Below are 21952 nucleotides of genomic sequence, written 5' to 3'. Positions count from 1 at the left end.
ACCCCACTAACCCCTAAAAAGAAAGAAAAGTGGAGGAAAAATAACACAGTAACTAATCATCGTGTGATGGGGATATCCTGCCACATGCAGGTCCAGATCTTAAAAATTTAAATCCATATAATCCAAATAACGGCTCCTAAAAGCAAAAAAAATTATTTCTCAAATTATGTTATTTTTCTTCAAAGGAATACAAGATCTTAATTCTGACTGCCATCTTTATAAATTAAGTTTTATTTGATCTTTCCACATACTCGCAATTCACTTCCTTGCTACTGCTAACACTAATCTAAAAAAAAGTCACTTGAAGTTTATCCAGACCTAATTTCAAACAAACTGTACTTGTATCACTATTTTTAAAAATTAATGGGTCCAAATAAAATTTAATTTTAAAAACATTTTGTATAAATTCTATGATCATAGACTTTTAAAAAATTAACTTTTTCATGTGTCCATACTGAATGCAAAAAAAGTCCCCTTCTCCTTCTGACATCGAAAACATAAATCAGAAGATATCAAATTATATCTTTTTAATCATTCTGAGATTATATATAATTGATGTATAAAATTCTAATGAACAAGTCTATATCTAACATCGATAATCTTAGTCATACTGTTCTTACAAATAGTTTGCCAATGCTCTATATTAAATTCCATCCCTAAATCCTTTTCCCATTTTAATCTTGACTTGTGTAAATCTATCTTAAACATTACTTTTGTTGCAGTAATTTATACATTTCAGATATAAATCCTTTCTTTCCACCTTCCTGAATTAACATTCAAATTTTGATTCCTTTGGAAGCTCCAAATTTATCCCATAAAAGTCATGCAACAATAATTTAATTTCATAATAACAAAAAAGTGTATGGCTTGGATACACTTAACTGAAAAAGAACACCAAAAACTAAAAAGAGAGTGGGTGGGTCAAGTGGTAGCTTCTTTGTTTAATTCTAAAGCAAGAGGAGTTGCTATTTTGATTCATAAGAAATTACCTCAAGATACAATCCTTAGTTACAGATCCTGCAGGGAGATTTGTTTTAGGACATTGCCAAATTTATTCAGAGATGTGGACAGTCATGAATATTTATGCACCTAATGTTGATGATGAAAAATTTATTCAAGATTCTTTTTTACACCTTGCTGAAGCAGATGAAAATGTGTTAATTGGTGGAGATTTTAATTGTTTAGACTATCCAATCACCACATTGTTGTCCAGATTGTGGATCTAGATGACGGGCTACGCTGATCCCAGCACCGATCCCTGCAGCACACCACTAGTCACGAGCCTCCAGTCTGAGAAGCTATTGTCCACGGCCACTCGCTGGCTTCTCCCACACAGCCAATGTTTTTGAATATTTTAATATGAGATTTCACATCCAAAGTACAGAGTACCTATGGATAGATGTTAAAATTCTCAAAGACACACTACACTTAAAATCACCAATGCCTGAAGAGGGCGCACAAAATCAGTGAACCGGTGCAGACCCGAAAGGCCAACATGGCCTGTTTCCGCTCCATTATATGGTTATAATATTAGATAAGTCACAAAAATCAGTTACTAGAACTAAAACAGCTAAAAAAAAAAACAATTCTGGCTTTGATAAAGGATTTGAATTTGGTGGATATTTGGTGAAGATTAAATCTGAAAGAAAATATTTTTTAAAAATTCCTATAGATATGATTCTTATTCAAGAAACATGTTTTTAATGACAGCTCAGTTACAAGGATGAGTTACACATGCAGAATATAAGGCTAGGATTTTATCAGACCATTCATCTCTTTAGTTTTTATGTACTGTTTCTGAAAAGGAAAAATCATTTTATAGATGGAGATTTAATTCCTCATTGTTAAGAAATGTTGATTTTTGTAATTATTTAAGAAGACAAATTCAGGAATATAAATTACTTCAAAGAAAAGCTCCTAAATTAGGTATTCATAAATCAAGATTAAGATGGGAAGTTGGTTTAGATAGACAGAGAGATAAGAATGATTGGATGCAGTTATGTAAAGATAGTATGACAAAAATTATTAATGAAAGATATAGACTGGTTCAATATAATTTTATACATCAACTATATTTAACTCCCCAAAAAAATTTTAAAAATCCAACATTATCAGATTTAGATGTTTTAGATGTGGTCAAGAAGTAGGCTCATCTTTTCACTCTTCTTGGCAGTGTCCTAGAGTAAAACCTTTTTGAATAGAGGTGAAAGTATTTTTGGAAAAAAAAATTAAGGGTAAAACTCGCGCTTGATCGACTTCATTTTTGTTGGGTAATGTTTAAAATGATTAGTCTTAAATTAAGATTAACTATATATCAAATTAAATTCTTATGATTAGCTATTAGTAGAAAATGTGTAGCCATTACTTGGAAATCAGATATAGATTTAGGAATGCAGAGATGGCATGTCAAATTACATTCTTGTACGCCAATTGAAAAAATAACCTATATAATAAATAATTTTTTTTTGAAAATATGAAGCCCCTACTTACAATATGTTGGTTTGAAAGTTTGAGAGCTCTCAACAGCTCGTTCCAGTGGTAATTCTCAGCTCCATTACTATTTGAATTGAGGTTATATTTTTATTTTTGACATTCTCCTTTTCTTTTTTTTCTTTTATCTTAGGGGTTTATAGGCGGTTGGGGGATGGGGAAGGAGGGAGGGAGAGATGAGGGATATACTGTAGATGTGGTTTTAAAACTTTTAAATAATTTTTTTTTTAAAAAGATGCATACTGTGAAATCCTCCTCAAGACTGTCTCGACCAAACTGATTTGCCCAATCGATGTGCAAATTAAAATCCCCCAAATCAATAGCCGTTTCAGGCATCAGTTGTTTTTTTATTTCCTGTGCCATTTGAGTGTTATTATTTGGTGGTCATGAGACAACTCTTAACAGTGATCTTTTCCCTTTCCTAATTTCTACCTAGATGATCCATTAGATCTTGTATTGTCTTCCAATATGGCCTTAAAATCATCCTTGATTAAGAGCACTATCCCACCTCCCTTACTTTGTTTATCCTTCTGTATGACCTTGGTATTTAATTCCAGCCTGCAACCACATTTCTGTAATAACCACTAATTCATGTCCCTTTTTACTGATTTGTGCCACAAGTTCACTTGTTTTAAATACTACAGGCATTTGGGTAGAGTGCAGTTACACTCATTTTCTTTTTAGAATCTAGTAATCTTTTCGTACTTTTCTATATTCCACTCTTACTTTTTAATATTTAACTTTTGCTTTGATCTCTGCCAATTTTAAACTTTTGAATATTTTACCTATTTATTTTCTGTGATTTTTTTTGCCGGTTGCTTAAGTTTGCTTAAATTCCAGATAACAGGGGTTTTATTGTACATTGATGTTCATTCGTGAATATTAGGCTGTGGTTATCTGACTTTTTTAAAATTTGGATTTGCCCAACTTTGGTGGTACACCACTGGCCTACTGCAGGGGGCAACCTCTGTACCTGCAGAACAGCATGGGGTCAAGACAGCACCTGGCTGGCTGTCAATTAGCTGACCTGAATGGACGAAGTCCCACCCAGTGAAGTGTCAATCACCCTTCAGGATATAAGCCTTTGCCGGCACTTCGAGGTCACCCTCTCAGAACTCACAGCAAACAGCAGCACACTCTCACAGCTAGCTCTGTGGAATTTTACATTGAATAAAGCCTGTTGTACAGTCTTTTGGTTTTGTGTGTTTACTTCTGACTGACAGCGCACCACACCAACACAGTTGCAATAATCTGAACTGACAATCCAATGCAGATTAGTGTTGTACTATTGAAAGTTTTGTCTATTAGATGAGATGTTAGGTGAGGGCAGGTTTACTTTCTCAGGTCGACATACAAAATCCAACAGCATGATTTAAAGAGGAATAAAGAATTCTCTTGGTTACCTGGCCAAAATATATTCTTGAACTACCCTAACTTATACCTATTATTAGCTCAGCATCCCCACTGCTGTGTACATTTTAGTTTGTGCCATTTTCTGAGAAAGAATAATTAACATATGAATTGTAAAAGTTGTAAACATGAAAGTGCTTGAAAATATCTAGAACATATGAAACGTTATATAATTACACACTTTCTCTTCCCATGGAACAGTTTATTTGAAATTGTTTTCATCAGGTATAGACCATTTAATATCCCTCAAACCTGGTTCCAGTCAAATCTATTTCTTTTAATGTTATGCTCACCTGTTTAAAAAAAATCTACTGGTTTTGTCTGTTAACATTTTAACTGATCCAGTATTCACAATATTTTCTTTAAACATTTGATTCCACATATCCATCACATTGAGTGAAAAGGTAGATTTCTGATTTTATATGTAAATTATTCAATTCTAATTTTTAAGCTTCTGCTGTCCTGTTCAGGGTTCTTGTATTAGATGGTGTACCTTTTTCTGTGCATTAAACATAGAACATTACAGCACAGAAAACAGGCTCTTCTTGCCTGTGCCGAACTATTGTTCTACCTATTCCCACTGACCTGCACCCAGTCCACAGCCCTCCATACCGCCCCCACCCACTGAATCCATATAATTGCCCATATTTCTTTCTTAAATGTTAAATTGGGCCTTCATTCACCAATTCAGCTGGCAGCTCATTCCACACTCCCACCACTCTGTGAAGAATTTTCCCCCAAAACTTTTCCCATTTCATCCTTAATCCATGTCCTCTGGTTTGTATCTCACTGGAAAAAGCCTATCTGCATTAACTCTGTCAATCCTCTCCACCTCTTTCTTTATTATTTCTTTCCCAATAACTCAGTTCCTGAAGTTCCGGAAACATCCTCGTAAATCTCAGCTCTCTTTCAAACATTGATATCTTTCCTGTTGTTAGTAACAAAACTAATCACAGGACTCCAAATTTGGCCTCACTAGTGTCTTATACAACTTTACCAAAACATGCCAACTCCTATACTCAGTACTTTGATTTATGAAAGCCAATATGCCAAAAGCTCTGTTTACAACCCTATCGACCTGTGACATCACTTTCTGGGAATTATGTATCTGTATTCCCAGATCCCTCTTCTACCACATTCCTCAGTGCCCTACTATTTACTGTGTATCTCCTACCTTGGTTTGACCTTCTAAACTGCAACACCTTGTCTGCATTAAATTCCATCTGTCATTTTTCCAGCTGGTCCAGATCTCTCTGCAAGCTTTGAAAGCCTTTCTTGCTGTCCACAACGTTTTCAATCTTTGTGTCATCTGCAAACTTGCTGATCCAATTTACCACTTGGTTGATACAGATGATAAACAACAATGGCCCCAATACTGATCCCTGAGGCATTCTTCACAGCCCTCCAGTCTGAGGAACAATCATCCACTACCGCTCCCTAGCTTCTCCCATTTAGCCAATGTCGAATCCAGTTTACTACCTCACTATGAATACATTCTGGAAAATGCATGGATATTGGTTGACTGTGATGCTTGTTATGGTTAAATGTTCTTTTGAATAACATCAAGGAGAACTTGCCATGAGAGTATTTATTGAAGAGAACAAATGGATATCAAAGAAAATGACAAGAAAAGGAAAAACTTTTTTTGTTGAAATGTGACATACAAAATGCCATGCCTTTCTTTGTAATTTCTCCTGATGATGGAAAGTTGCAACACTAGTAACATTTGTGAGGATTTCCAGAAAGAAACATCTTGGTTGTAGTGGAAATGGGTTTTCATTTTGAATTATCATATTCATTTTACTGCCTACAGGTTATATTTGTGAAGAGGTTTTCTCCCACGGAAGCAAGCAATTTATTGCTCTGGCGTCAAGTTAGTATTAAAGCTCTGGCCCTAAAGCTTCAAAATTCTGTGGCTTCTGATATTATCAGGACAGCAATTTACCAATGCAGAAGTTGGCAAAATGGCAAACGTTCCTTGGGAGAACTGGAACAAGTGGTAAGATGCAATATCCAATTTTTTATGGGATGCACGAAGAGAGTATAAATGTCATTATTCAGTATCGAGCATAATTTGCAGGTTGAGAACAAGAAATCTGCAAATGCTGTAGTGCAGTCCACAAAAGTGCTGGAGAAACTCCCTAGGTCATGCAGGATTCAGAGAAAACGAAAGGACAGTCATTGTTTTAGCCTGGGCCCTTCTTCAGACCCAAAATGTCGAATGGCTTTTGCTTTCTACGGATGCTGCATGACCTGCTGAGTTTCTCCAGCACTTTCGTGCACTGCACATAAAATGCAGGTTATCCCTATGCTGGTTTTATTTTGGTGAAAGAATGTATTGCAGTACTATTCTAGAAGCTGTCTCATTCTGCCAAGGGCTCTTGTGACAGAATCAATTTTGTGCCACACTATCTCCTTTAGTCTCCCAAGTTAGCCTGTGTTTACTATTTTTTACTTTGAAGTCCACGACTTGAACTATTCCTCAAACAGCTAGCAGCTGTTAGTGCATTTCTTGTTCTCCATATAAAAGTCTAATTTGAACTCTGCCAATAAAAAAAATCAGTGTACAAAATTTAATACCAGGGATTGGGAAGCAGCTAGACATCCATTTGCTGGAGGAAAAATTGAAATAATCTGCAAAAACTAATACCAATTTGATCTTCATAGTGGGTTTATTTATTTCCAATCCTTGTAGCTAATCTGGTAGTTTTAATTAAGGACACATCTGAAACACAACGTAAAATTCTTAATCCAAAGCCGTTGGGTTTCAGATATCTATAAAACCTAAAAGCATTTCCATCACGTGGGATGAATTTATTCATTCCCACTAAAAAGTATTGTTTCAGGGCAGGACTCTTTCTTCTTGCAACCCACCATAATTCCATCAACCTTCTCTGGAGGACCAAAAGCCAGTCTCCAATGCAAATGCTATCCTCTCCACTCTGCACACTGCCACCAGAACCTCCCACCACATAGCTATATTCAACTTGAAACAAATAGTTGTTGCTTTATGGGAACATGTCCATTGGGTGCATGTATTTTTCATGATTGTTTAGCGGAATGCCTTTACAGCACAAGGAATCGGGACCATGCTTCAAATCATGTGCTGTCTGTAGGAGTTTGTATGTCCTTCCCATGTCTCCAGTTTCCTCCCACTATTTGAAACATATAAGGGGTGTAGATTAATTGGGTGTAAATTGGACGGCACGGAAGTAGGGCTGAAATGGCCTATTACTGTGCTGTACTTCTAAATTGGAAAAAAAATGTGAATAAATCAACATTTTCAGCAAGTGTTCTCATGGTTTTCTCCTACGCATACCATTATAAAATATTAATATGTCGAATTGCAATTAGTTGAATCAACATGCTGATGGAATTCCTGCATAACCAATCATGTTTTTGATATCTTGAGAATAAAAATGATTTGTATGCTTTTATTAAAATTGACTGCTCAAATATTCTAGAAGGAATGATTATGTTCAAACAAATTACATTTTCCACAAATCAACTAACTGGGCAAATTCTAACATGTGACTTTAGCACTGCCTTTAGCTCAACAAAGTGCCATTCCCAGACATCTGATTTGAGCTGGTGGATTTCTCATGGAGTCCACTAACTTCAACAGTTGTATGGCTTTCAGGTTCACTGAACCTGGCACACAGTATATTGTTAAAATAGATGGGAGAATTGACTGTTGTTGGAAAAGTAGATAGAACCTTGGATTTGATTATTTAAAATCTGCAGCTCCAGTCCGATTAAGAGTAAGCAAGTCTTGGCGTATATTAAGAAAATGAAAATTGATATTGCTTTTTAACAAGAAACACATTTGAATGTGAAGGAAAGCATGAAATTAAAGAGGGACTGGGCTGGGCATGTATATTCTTCTTCATTTAATTCTAGGGCTAAAGGTGTAGCAGTTTTGATACATAAAAGTTTATCTTTTGAATTACAATCAATGGAGGAAAAGGCAGGATGTATTCTTAAATTGAATTATAAGAGTTTTAGTGAATTTTGGACTTTACTTAATATTTATGCCCCAAATGTAGATGATGAAATATTTCAGATGCATTTTTATGTTTGGGTCAGGCTAATGATAATATTTTAGTTGGTGGTGATTTTAATTGTGTTTTGGAACCTTTATTAGATAAATCTCCAAAGAAAGTTAAGAAATCTAAGATGGCAGTTCAGGTTCAAACATTGATGAAAGATCTTAATTTAGTAGATATTTGGAGACTTCTTAATCTGACAGAGAAAGATTTTTCCTTTTATTCATCTAGATATGAATCATTTTCAAGGATTGACTTCTTTTTAGTATCGGCACATTTACAAGGGAAAATACAACAAGTGGAATATAAAAGTAGGGTGATTTCAGATCATTCTTTGTTATATTTTACATATGCAACTTCTGAGAAAATTCAAGTGGCCTATCGTTGGAGGTTTAATACAATGTTGTTAAAAAATATGGAATTTATTGATTTTTTGAAAAAACAAATTAATTTTTTTTGAAAGAAAATTCTAATTCTGTTCAAAGTTTGTATTATGGGATGCTATGAAAGCTTATTTGAGAGGACAAATAATTAGTTATACTTCTAAAATAAAAAAGAATCGATTAAATCAGAGTCTTGAATTAGAGAAACAAATTGATGAGTTAGAAAAGGAATTCCAGAAAGATGCTACAGAAGATCAGAAAATAGAATTATCTAGGTTGAAATTGGAATATAATACTTTGCAATCTTATCAATTTGAATGTGTGATTAATAGGACTAAACAACGGTATTATGAATGGGGAGAGAAAGCACATAAGGTATTGGCATGGCAATTGAAGAAAGAACAGATTTCAAGGACTATTAATGCTGTTAGACGGAATTCCCTTATTACTTATAAACCTCATGAGATTAATGATGAATTTTACTCATTTTATAAAAAGTTATATACATCCTAAGGAAAACAAGAAACTGGATCGATTGATTTTTTTTAAAATCACAGTTGAATTTACCGATATTAGAGGATGCAGATATACAGGAGTTAGAAGAACCATTTACTGATTTGGAAATTAAAATGGCTATGCTGGAAATGCCGAACGGTAAATTGCCTGGTGATGATGGATTTTCGGTTGAATTTTATAAAATTTTTTATGATGATTTATCCACAGTGTTTGGGGATGTATTACGTCAAGTTGGAGAACATTATGAATTACCTGAGTCTTGTTCTAGTGCTTTAATTACAGTAATCCCAAAAAAAGATAGAGATCCTTTGAAAGTATCTTCATATGGACCAATTTCGTTGTTAAATGTAGATTATAAAATAATAGCTAAAATATTAGCGAATAGATTGGTTAAATTTTTACCTAAGTTGATTCATATGGATCAAACAGGTCTTATAAAGAATAGATATGCTTCAGATAATATTTTGCGCGTGATTAGTTTGATTAATAGATTTTGACAATCTTCAGATCACCCGATGGTGATATCTTTAGATGCAGAAAAAGCATTTGATAGAGTTGAATGGAATTTTTTGTTTAAAGTTTTGGAGAAATTTAAGTTTGGCCCTTTCTTTATTGGTTGGATTAGGGCTCTATATAGAAAACCGGTAGCTAGGGTATTGACGAATGGTTTGATTTCGGAACCTTTTAAATTGGCTCGATCAACTCGTCAAGGTTGTCCTTTATCACCAACTTTGTTTGGGTTAGTGATTGAACCTTTAGCACAGCTGATAAGACAAAATACACAGATACAAGTTATGAAAGTTTCAGACGAGGAGTATAAAATTAATTTATTTGCTGATGATGTATTGGTGTATTTAACAAACCCAGCTCAGTCATTTTTGCACTTGAAGGAGTGTTTAATACAATATGGATGTCTTTCTGGATATAAAGTTAATTGGGGAAAAAAGTGAAATATTACCGGTAAGTGAAAGAGATTATTCAGTTCATAAGAATATTATTAATTTTAAATGGACTGATCGAATTAAATATTTGGGTATAATTTTGAATGTTAATTATCAATCTCTATATAAATTAAATTATGTTCCATTAATAAAAAAAATTAAAACTGATTTGATTAAATGGAAAGATTTACCTATTAATTTATTGGGTAGGATAAATACAATTAAGATGAATATTTTTCCACGTATACAATATTTACTTGTTAATTTTTTTTTGAGACTTGAATAAAATGGTTAGGGAGTTTTTATGGAGAGGTAAATTTTCGAGAGTAGCTTTGAGTAAATTAACTTGGAAATATGAGTCAGGGGGATTACATTTACCACATTTTCAAAATTATTACGAAGCAGCCCAACTTAAATTTATTAGTTAATTGATGGATTTGGTATGGCCTCCTAATTGAGCCAAAATTGAGATGGCAAATATTTCTGAATTTGAAATACATCAGCTTTTGTTTAGATGGAATATAAATTTGTTACAACAATATAATGTGCCTATACTAAAACATTTAATGAAGTTATGGATAAAGAAAAATAAAATGATAGGCTTTAGGGGTAAATTATCGGCTTTGACTCCGTTGTATAATAATCAACTTATTTCTTTTTCAATACATAATTGAAGTTTATTGCATTGGAGATTTAAAGGTGTGAAAAATTTGGGAGATTGTTTTAAAGAGGGTAAATTTTTATCTTTTAATCAGATGAGTGACAGTTTTTGTATTGATAAGAACTCTTTGTTTCTCTATTATCAAATTCGATCTTTGGTAAAACGTATGTTTGGTAGAGATATGATTTTACCTAAAATGACTAAATTTGAGACTTTTCTTATGAAGGTACCAGAGAAGTTATATTTTGTCTATGTATCAAATATTACAGGATGGTATGGATAAAAAGGGTTGGGATAGATCTAAAAGTAAATGGGAAGCGGATATTGGTTTTATTTTTTCTGAGGATGATTGGTTAGATATTTGTTATGATAGTGTAACTAGATTCATAAATGCACGTTTTGCAATGATTATAATTTTTTACATCAATTATACTTAACACATGAAAAATTAAATAAGTATGGTTTTCATGAATCAGATTTGTGTTTTAGATGTGGTAATACAGTTAGAACTTTTTTTTCATGCTGTTTGGTCATGTATACATATTCCAATCTTTTTGGAAGAAAATTCAATTGTTTTTAGAATACCTGAATAAGATTAAAATACTTTTAGATCTGACAGTATTTTTATTGGGTAGTTTTCAACCTCTGAAAGGCTTGGGATTAGATAAGTTTCAGCTTGCTTTTGTATATTTAGCTTTATCTGTAACAAAAAATGTGTTGCTAGTATGTGGAAAGATACAAATATGATTGATATTAATCGATGGCATAATGAGATGAGATATTATTTAATAATGGAAAAAATTACGTATGTTTCATGTGATAATTATAATTTTTTTATTAATAAGTGGTTGTTATATTCAGAATATTTACATTTCAATTTACATTAATTAGATCTTAATATGTATATTTAATTTTTAATATTTTTTCTATTTTCTTTCTTTATGGCTCTCCTTAGGAGAGTTGGCTGAAGGGGGGGAGGGTTCTTTTTTCTTTTTTATATAAAAAATAACATTCATGTTTCTGGTTAATTGTTGTATATGTGATATACTATTTGTTTTTTAAACAAATAAATAAAGTTTTTTTTAAAAATCCAGTTTGGAACCTCTCCATGATACCTAGTTTCTGAACCTTCTGAACTTGCCTCCCATGTGGGACTTTGTCAAAGGCCTTACTAAAGTCCATGTAGACAACATCCACAGATTTTCCTTCATCTACTTTCTTGGTAACCTCCTCGAAAAACTCTTAAGATTTATTAAACACGACCTACCACACACAAAGCCATGCTGACTATCTTTAATTTGCCCTTGGCTGTCCAAACACTTGTATACACGATCTCTCAGAATACTCTCCAATAATTTATCTACTACTGACATCAGGCTCAACAGCCTGTAATTTCCTGGTTTACTTTTGGAAACTTTTTTTAAACAGCAGAACAACAAAAGATGCCCTCCAATCCTCTGGCACCTCACCCATGGATAAGGATGTTTTAAATATTTCTGCCAGGGTCCCTGCAATTTCTACCCTCATATCCCTCAAGGTCCGAGGGAATGTCATGTCAGGCTCTGGGGGATTTATCTACCTTTATTTGCTGTTAGGCAGCAAGCACCTCCTTCTCTTTAATCTCTAAATGTTCCATGCCACTGCTGCTTGTTTCCCTTCCTTCCTTACACACCATGCCAGTTACCTGAGTAAATACTGATGCAAAAAAACTGTTTCGGATCTCCCCCATCTCATTAGGTTCCACACATAGACAACCACTCTGATATTCTAGGGAACCCCTTTTACTCTTAACATATTTGTAGAAACCCTTAAGGTTTACTTTCACATTATCTGCCAAAGCAACCTCGTGTCTTTTTGCCTTCTTGATTTCCTTAAGTATTCTCTTACCTTTTCTATACTCTTTTAGTACCTCATTTGCTACTTGTTGGTCTACATCTCTCTCTTACTCTTAAACAGATTGCTAATATCCCTTGAAAACCAAGGTTCCCTATGCCTGTTAACAATTCCTTTAATCCTGACAGGAGCATTCAAACTCTGCACTCTCAAAATTTCACCTTTGAAGGCCTTGCACTTTCTGAACACCTCCTTGCCAGACAACAACTTATCTCAATCCACTCTTCCTAGATTCTTTCTCATTTCCATAAAATTGGTCATTCTCCAATTTAGAATTTCAACTCTAGGACCAGACCTATCCATAATTAACTTGAAACTACCATGAAGACGTTATGGACACTGGTCCCAAAATGTTCACCTCCAGCAGGCAGTAGCCTGGTTTGAGTCCTTCAGCTGCCAGTGTCTAGCAGCCCACAGCCTCTGTGGATCCTTCTTGGCTATTGGATTCATGTAGATGCACCAGGACATGTTATTAGAGAAATTTATCACTAAGAACTTAAAGCTGTCTTCCACCTCCACCTCATCGCCATCTTCTGGAAGTCTCTGACTGGTCCTTGGTCTTGCTGACATTGAGGGAGAGGTTATTGTCCTGCCACTAAGCCATGTCCCTCTATTTTTCCTCTGTTTTCCACCTGTCATTGTGATTCTCCTATGATGATGGTGTCATCCCATGAAGTTATGTATGGAGTTGGCACAGTGTTTGGCCATGCAGTCGTAGATGTACAGGCAGTGTAGTCGGACACTGAGCTCTGCAGTGCCCCGGTATTGAGAAGAGGTACTGTTACCAATCCTCACTGATTGCAGTCTGTGGGATAGAAAGTCTCAGATCTGCAAAGTGGGATGCTAAGACCAAGGTAATGTTGTTTAGGGTTTAGTTTGTTTGGAAATATTGTGCTGAAAGTGGAGCTGTGGTTGATGTAAAATTGACTGACTTATGCGACGAGCCCAGAGGACCCCAAAACCCAGCAGCAATAGAAATTCACTCAGACAAATGGTTACTAAAACAAAAGTTACTTTTAATTTTCTTTAAATATAAAAACAGGATCAAACTTTAATTTATTACTATTAACTTAACCCCCCTCCCTTCTAATTCTAAGAGCACGCCTATGTAATGTGTATTTAAGTTCAGAAAAGCTCTTTGATTCACAGTCTAATCTCACTTCTCATTCTTCCAAGTTTACTGGTATCAGGCAATTCTTCTACTGTGCACAGAATTTAACATTTATGAATTTCACCAGGCTTTGGTGCTTGAAAGGTAAATGGTTACTGCTCAGGAAGGTTCTTGTTGGTTTTCATAGAGAGAGATTTATTGCTCGTTGGACATAAACTAATTCCTTCTGATCAGCCACTTCAGTGTCTTGCTGAATAAACTTGCCCCATCAAGGTTTTCCAGATGATAACCTCGATCTTTCAGGTCACCACAGAGTTCCTTTTCTGTTTCCCTTATTTCAAGTGAAACATTATACAGCCAGCCATCTCCTCTTGTATGGACCACAAGGGCTTTGAACAGGCTAAACTCAAGACTCACAACCCATCTTCAAAATGGGGTTTCACTGAACTGTAGAACTGAATTCTCTCTCTCTCTCTCTCTCTCTCTCTGAGAAAACCACATGACCCCTTTAGAACAGCACACTGCATTCAGACAGACTGCAGCACTGGACCCATTCTTCTGATTCTGTTCATCTGTTGCTTTCTAAAATAATAATTCATTACTCCACAGCATATCCAATTAACACCTACTTGTGAAGTCTCTATAGGCATTCTTCAAAGTTTTTGCAAAGGCACTCAGAGCCTGCACTGTTTGGCTTGAGCGGAGCTCTGGCATTTTAAATGAGATCTGTGTGGTGAAGTGTTTGTATCTTTTCATGACCTAACTTTTTTTTTTAAAAAAACCACAAAATTTATCTCCTTTTAAATATATCTATTGTTACAGAGTCCAGAGGACCCCAAAAACTAGCAGCAATAGATATGCACCACAACACAGGGTTACTTAAACAAAATTAGTTTTTAAATTATATTTGAACAAGAAAACAGAATTAAACTTTAACTTATTACTTAGCCTACTGACTTAACCTACCTAACCTACTTAATCCCCCCTCTAACACTAAGCACAGGTGTGTGTAATGTGTATTTAAGATTACAAAAGTTCTTTGGATCACAGTCCAATCTCACTGGTTGCAGGCAATTCATGTACTGTGCACAGAAGTTAGCATTAACAAAGTTCACCAGGCTTTGGAGTTTACCAGGCAAATGGTTACCACTCAGGAGGGTTCTAGCTCGTTTTCAGAGAGAGAGATTCCTTTTCCAGGACATCGGCAACTGATTCCTTCTCAATCAGTCTTGTTGACGAAACTTGCCCCCTTCAGAGTTCTCCAGATGATCCTCTTTCTTTCAGGTCACCTTTCAGATCGCCAGTCTTATCCTTTGACCAGGCAGCCTTTCAAAGTTTGCCAGCTTGTCCCTCTGGAACTGATTTCTGTGACTTTCTCTGTTACTCCCTCCCTCTCTTAGAGCAAAGCTGTTCTGTCTCTGTCTGCAAAAATCACATGTTCCCAGGCAAGCTGTAATTCGATATTTTGTTGCCTCATGCAAAAAGCATTCTACAAAAGTCCTGCAAATATTCTGTGTTTTTAAAAATGTGTGTGTGCAAGCTGCTCTAGTAATTCCTCCCAAGCCACCTCTAAATACCCTGTCACACTATATACAATATAAAGAATAACATAATCTGTCACTTAGCTGTCCTATTGTCCAAGTATTCCAGGGCTGAGCAAAGGGACAGGGAGATGGCATCTGTTGTGGACCTCTTTCGACAGAGTGCCATTTGGAGTCGGTCACAGGTAGCTGGCAAGCCTCTCAATGAATTTCATGATGGTGGATGCCACTTGCCATTAGTTGCTCAGACCAGTCACTACATTCTCCTTTGGCACCATGTTAATAATGACCTTCTTGAATAAGGAGGGACTGCATACAAAGGAAGTCAGTTAAAATTATTATTTATGACAAATATGAATATCCTAAATTGTCCAATTATACGGTGCTCAAACAAAGTCTACCACCACCTGAATTTCCTGCTCATTTCTTATAATAATTTTCACCTGTTTCTTTCATCACATTACTGGCAAGCAGCTCTTGGTGTTTAAAATAATTGATTGAAACCATGATAAATGTTGTTTCAGGTATCAGCAAAGCAGTTAGTATTGCTGCCTCAGAGCTCCAGACATCTGTGTTCAAACTCATTTGTGTGGAGTTTGCATGCTTTTCCTGTGTTTCAGTATTTTCCCAGGTCTCCAGTTTCCTCCCACATGCTAAAGTTATGCAGGAATGTTAATCCATTGCAGTAAATTGCTTTAGAATTGGGACAGGAATGGAAAGATAGATAGGTACTTAATGGTTGGCATGGATACAGTGAGCTGAAGGGCCTGTTTCTATGCTGTATGATTCTATGACTATAACTCTAATTAGATCAGATCAGATTGAGTGTAATTGAATTTGTATATCACAAGCATTTTTGTTAACAGAATATTGCCCTTGCTGCTATATTGGCTATGTGCTGCGCCCAAGGGGAAGGCTTGACTTCAGAGATGCAGCTGGCAATCACAGAAACTCTTGGTCAAATGTGGATGTCCCTCTCTATGGAGCAGGTGAGTAGAATAGACAAATGTACTTGAGAATCCAGCCCATAAGAATTACTAATACAGGTACAATACTCTATTGCTTATACCTTGTGTGATCCTGACTCTATAGAAACAACAATCACAGCTAAATGCTGAGATCAGATGTAGAATTCTACTTTATTCTATAATACTTAATGCTATAATTACATTGGTTGCACATATACTTGTGCCACTAATTTTTTTTTTAAGTGCTGTAAATGGATTTGTGTTTTTACTTTTAATTTAGTGTAAAACTATGTTTCACATTATAAAAATGTCTCTAAAGTAAATTGTAGAGTTAAAGTATTGTAGATGTATTCTTAGTAAGTTAGTTTGGGTGGTTACAGGGGCACAAAGACAACATATTAGCATTTTAAACATACATGGTTCTTTGAGATAGAAGCCAGAAGCCAATTTGAGACAAAAATAGATGCTGATTGAAGTTAGAGTCAAGAAGATGAGAAGGATTTATGATGGTTTTTGAGATATTGAAAACAAATGGGTGTAATTTCAGAAGCACCTGTATAAACACATGGCCAGTTTAGTTCTAAGGAAAGCAAACTTCTCAGAGACATAAATGTTTTTATCACATTCATGTCAAAAGATCTTATGAGCTTCAAATACAGAAATTATGTCACGTATCATATGACATGAGAAATATCGAAATGAGAGACAAAGAGATCAGTTCAGTTTGGAGAGTACAGAAGTCAAAACTCTGTGACACAAGGGTTGAAACCTTGTGAAAGACATGGTTGAGTTACAGTAACCAGAATTGGTGCTGTTGTGTGTTACTCCTGGTGGAAAATGGAACAGAATCAGTGGCTTTTGAAATAAGGAAGACTACTTCACTGTCTCTTTGGAAACAAGGACAGATTTCTACTTTATCTATTTTTGTATGGTCACTTCCTTTAACCCTTGTCTGATTTGAGACTTCATTGTGGAAGAGGATAACCACATTTGTTTAAATCTTGCCTGGGTTTGTGACTTCATCATGGAAGAAAATAGCCACTTAGTTTAACCCTTGTCTGGGTTTGTTAATTCATTGCAGAAGAAAATAGCTATATTTTGAGTAAAGAAGCCTGAAGATATGATGTTTAAAACTGCTTTATAATGATTTCCAAACTGAGAATTTAAGACCTTCGAGCAAGACTAAAATGATGCTGAACTTTTAAAGATTGACTTTTCAGAGTGGGACTTCAATCACACACACATTTGTGCATAGTGGAGTTAAGTAAGTTTAGAGATAAGTAAGAAATGTTATGTTAATATTTTAATTAAAAAGTTTTTATTTTGAATTTACCATTGTCTGGTGAATTTTCCATTGCTGTTCCTGTGCTGGTGCAAACAAAGTCACTTTAGTCCCCAAAAATAATTAAAAGGCTTGTTAGTTCATAATAGTACCACAAGTAATAACAAAATTCAAGTCTTTTTGAGCAAATACCCTGCCTGATCTTCAGAAATCTTATGAGGAACTTTTCAGTGAAATGCATACCTGCTCCAATTCATGTGATCTTTTCCAGATTAATCTTTTGCTCAGTGCTTTTGAATCACCCTTCTGGAAATGTACTAATGGCCTCTACCAAATATTACCTGTTGAATTTCCCTGGAGAATTATGGCAGGACTCCCACACACCCCATTTGTTGAGAAAGTAACCATTTGAATAATTAAAGTGTCTAAGTTAGGATATTTGATAACTATTAAAATAAATCTTTTTAGTTGAATTTAATTAAACACATGGAAGCACTATTGGAATTAGAAATATTAAAATAAAGTAAAACATGTGAAGCACTTTTTTTTACACATTTCTTTGACTCCATTCAAATGAATGGAGGTTACTATTCCTAAGGGGCAGAGACAATCTTCCATCATTTCATAGTCAATCTAGAAAAGGAGCAGACTATCAGATTGCCAACATATAACCTGAATCTGAGACTTTTGTATTTGACTGTGCATGAGCTCATGTCCAGGAGTTTCTGCTTTATTAACTGCTGAAAGCTAGCAGTTCCCTTTGGAAATGCCAGCTATAGCCAGGACAATTCGTCCATTGTATTCTGTTAATATATACTTCCTATTTTGTTTCCATTAGAATACTGTCTTTTTTTGTTCGTGCAGGTGTTGAGCCAGTGCTGTGTTCAACAGACACTTACTCTGCTCCTTTCACTGGTTGCAAGCCTGATTCGTGTTGTAAGTGCCACGTTGATTGCTCAGGTAATATAATTGTGAATGAACAGTTTGATTCCTTGAATATATTGCCATATTTTTCTAATGTACAATTTAGTTTGTTAAAGTGACGACATGACATTGGAGTTGTATGAACTCAATGCTACTGTAGAAATCTGAAGGAGGATATGTAAATTAGACAGAATCAATACGAAGAGAAGTGAAGACAGAGACACATTGCCATAGATGCTGGAGTCCACAGCAACAAAAAAAAACTGCTATAGGATCTTAATGGGTCTGGAAGTATTCATGAAGGAAAAAAGATTTTGGACTATGACCTGATGTAGTCAGAGGTTGTTCACTTCAATGATCGTAATTATCAACATGTGTCCATCAGATGAGGGAAATGTACCTGATTTCCCATGGAAGAATTTGGAGTTGTTCTGCTCATCTTAGAGCATCTGATTGTGGAAGGAAAATAATTATACAGTACTACGGTTATTTATGCCTCCAGTGTATTTTAACATTGCCAACATTCACTGTGCTTTTATCCATACAGTGTCAGTCCTCCTTATAGAACAGGGGTTCCCAACCTGGGGTACATGTACCCCCAGTGATACTTTGCACTTTTCAGGGGGTACATTGGGTCTGAGAGAATACATGGTGGTGTAATCTGCAGTCAGATTGCACAATGTTGTGGTTTTTTTTATCCTTAATTTTTAGGGGGTACACGGGAACCTATAAAAATGCCCAAGGGGTACAGAGGAACAAAAAGGTTGGGAACCCCTGTTATAGGAGCACTTGTGGCAGGGGACTGGTTGAAATCAGCAAAGGCCAGGATGTTAACTGGGTGGTAGCTTAGATGTGAAAGGGTCAAGCAAAGGGTTTGGCTTTTTATAGGGATGTCAGGTGATATTGGGCATTGTCATTATTTAGTTAGTTCAAAAGATGGCGAGGATCTTTTTTGTGATAAAGACAAGGAGACCCTGACATTAGTTCTACTGTGGTCAAGAAAGTGTGTGAAATTGTCAAATTGCTAATTGCCATAGTGGGGTTAAGTTTAAAGTTAAGTTTTATGTTATTAATAATAAAAATTATTGTTGGGGAAAAAAAGACATTGTCTTGGTTAATAGCATTGCTGTTGGTTTAGTTCGTAACAAATGAGAAATGGGAACAGCAATTAGTCATAAGAAAACAGGATTTCGGAGGAGTCACGTGATGGAGTAGTGGCCGGACGGTGAACTCCAGCCCTCTCCAGAAAAGTCGGGAAAAACAAGGGAAAACACAAAGGCACAGAAATAAAAGTTAAAGAAACGTGAGTATAAAGGTGGAAAGAAGATGGCGACAAAAAAAGAAAAATTAAAATCAACGGTAAGAAGAGAGGAAGAGAAGACAACGGAGGAAGAAGGAAAAGGCCTTACCTGTCCGAAGAGGCCCGCTGTGGAGAGAGAAGCCCGCTTCCTCAGGTCGGTAGAAATAGAACTACAAAAATGGCTCGCTGAGCCGAGTAAAAGTGCGCAATCGCGCATGAAAAAAAACACACCGACGGGAGGGGGGACCAGCTGGGGAGTCGATCTCCACAGCCGGCAACGACAGCTGCAGAACACCTGCAGCAAGAAGAGAACACAGAAGACAATGGAAACAAGAAAGAAGAGAAGAAAAGGGCAACAAAGAAACAACAGATGGCCAACCCAGAGGAAGAAGAGGAGGAAGAGTACAGTGAAATAGAAGAAGAAGGGAAAGGCAAGATAAAGGATATACTTTCTCTTGTTAGAGGATACATGGAGTCATTTAAAGAATGGCAGACACAGGAATTTAATGATTTAAGAAGAAGAATAAACAACACAGGAGAGAAAATGAACAAAATAGATATGACCTTAACAGAAATGGGAAAGAAAATGGACAAGATGGAAGAGCGGGCAGTAGCAGCAGAAATGGAGGAAAAAGACTTAAAAAAGAAATTGGAGGAATCTAATAAAAAAGCGATTAGAGACACAAGAACTGCTAGCTCAAGAAATAGATATATTGGAAAATTATAACAGAAGAAATAACATAAAGATAGTGGGCCTTAAGGAAGATGAAGAAGGCAAGAATATGAGGGAGTTTATAAAAGATTGGATCCCTAAGACCCTAGGATGTCCAGAACTACAGCAAGAAATGGAAATAGAAAGGGCACATAGAGCATTGGCCTCTAAACCACAACCACAACAAAAACCAAGATCTATTTTAGTAAAATTCCTAAGATATACTACAAGAGAAAAGGTACTGGAGAAGACAATGGAAAAAGTAAGAGAGGGCAACAAACCACTGGAGTATAAAGGGCAAAAAATCTTCATTTATCCAGATATAAGTTTTGAACTCCTAAAGAAGAGAAAGGAGTTCAATACAGCAAAGGCGATTTTATGGAAGAAAGGGTATAAATTTATACTAAAGCATCCAGCGGTATTGAAAATATTTATTCCAGGAAAACAAAACAGACTATTCTCGGATCCAGAAGAAGCACGAAAATTTGCAGAACAATTACAAAAATAGACTGAGGGATGAAGACGGGTAATGAGAGTAAAAATGATCACGATTGATATGTATGTGGGTAAAGAGGTATAAGAGTGAATAGATACAATGTGCATACGTGAATGTATCTGTACTTAGAGGAAAATATAGATAGTATAGACAAGAATTAATAAGGGAAGGTAATGGAATAGAGAGAATAAGGAGGGAATTAAAAGAGTGACCTTTGTTACATATGAAAAGCGAAATCTTTTCTGGGGGGGCTGGGTGGGGGGAATAGCGGTCACTGCAAAATCAGTTGACGCTTGCGAGTGAATTCGCAAACCCAAATGGAGAGGGGAGATGTGGTTGTCCGACAAGGGATAAAGGACAACTCAGGAGGGGAAGGAGAGATTGGGGATAAAGAAGATATAAATAGGAGAATAAGGAAAATGTTGGATGTTGTAGGAATGTTGTCTTATCAAGAGTTTAAAATAAGAAAACAGAAATGGAAAAGGAGGAAAGGTAATGATGGAAAAACGGAAAGAGAAGATAAACAAAGTATAAAATGGCTACACTGGACTATATGACTTTAAATATTAATGGAATACATAACCAAATTAAAAGGAAGAAACTACTAAATTTACTGAAAAAGGAAAAAATTGATATAGCATTTATCCAAGAAACACACTTAACTGAATTGGAGCACAAGAAATTAAAGAGAGATTGGGTAGGACATGTAACAGCAGCATCGTATAATTCAAAAGCAAGAGGAGTGGCTATATTTTTTAGTAAAAATGTGCCATTTAAAATAGAAGAGGAAATAATAGATCCAGCAGGGAGATATGTTATGATAAAATGTCAGCTCCTAAGTAACATAAAAAACAAAGAATTTGGAATTGATTTGGAGGATGCACAAAAAAGATTTGTTAAGATAGCCGTAGCAAAACAATGTATTATGTCAACCTGGAAATTGGAAGATAATTTGAAAATACAACAATGGTATATAGAAATGAATAAATGTATTCCATTAGAAAAAATAACATATAGTTTAAGAAATAATATTGAAATATTCGAACAAGTATGGGAGCCTTACATTAAATACAATAGCGAAAACCTACCGGGGACAAACATTACCTAAGTTGATGGAAGGAGAAGGAAAGAAAAGAATGGACTCAGTAGAATTTCTGGTGTAATTTTGTTGAATGACAACATTGTCTGATGGGCTTAATGCAACCTAGATTGTATACCGAAAATGGATGAGAGGGGGGGGTGGGGGGGTGGCTTGGGAGGAGGGGGGGGGGGAGAGAA

General features: G+C 35.6%; 1 protein-coding gene across 5 annotated transcripts in view; it reads left to right on the top strand.

Annotated features, from left to right (window-relative positions):
- Positions 1–21952, top strand: part of firrm (fignl1 interacting regulator of recombination and mitosis) — a 101652-nt gene that overhangs the window by 68553 nt on the left and 11147 nt on the right. For all 5 annotated transcript variants that reach the window (XM_069938291.1, XM_069938290.1, XM_069938289.1 and 2 more), the window contains 3 exons: positions 5714–5899; positions 15859–15981; positions 18107–18202. In XM_069938291.1, coding sequence (XP_069794392.1) covers positions 5714–5899; positions 15859–15981; positions 18107–18202 — 405 coding nt within the window. The remainder of the gene's footprint in view (positions 1–5713; positions 5900–15858; positions 15982–18106; positions 18203–21952) is intronic.

This window comes from Narcine bancroftii, chromosome 5 (genome assembly GCF_036971445.1).
Source record: "Narcine bancroftii isolate sNarBan1 chromosome 5, sNarBan1.hap1, whole genome shotgun sequence".
Classification (NCBI taxonomy): domain Eukaryota; kingdom Metazoa; phylum Chordata; class Chondrichthyes; order Torpediniformes; family Narcinidae; genus Narcine; species Narcine bancroftii.
The sequence above is the reverse complement of the archived record's forward strand: the minus strand, read 5'-3'. Positions and strand labels throughout refer to the sequence as shown.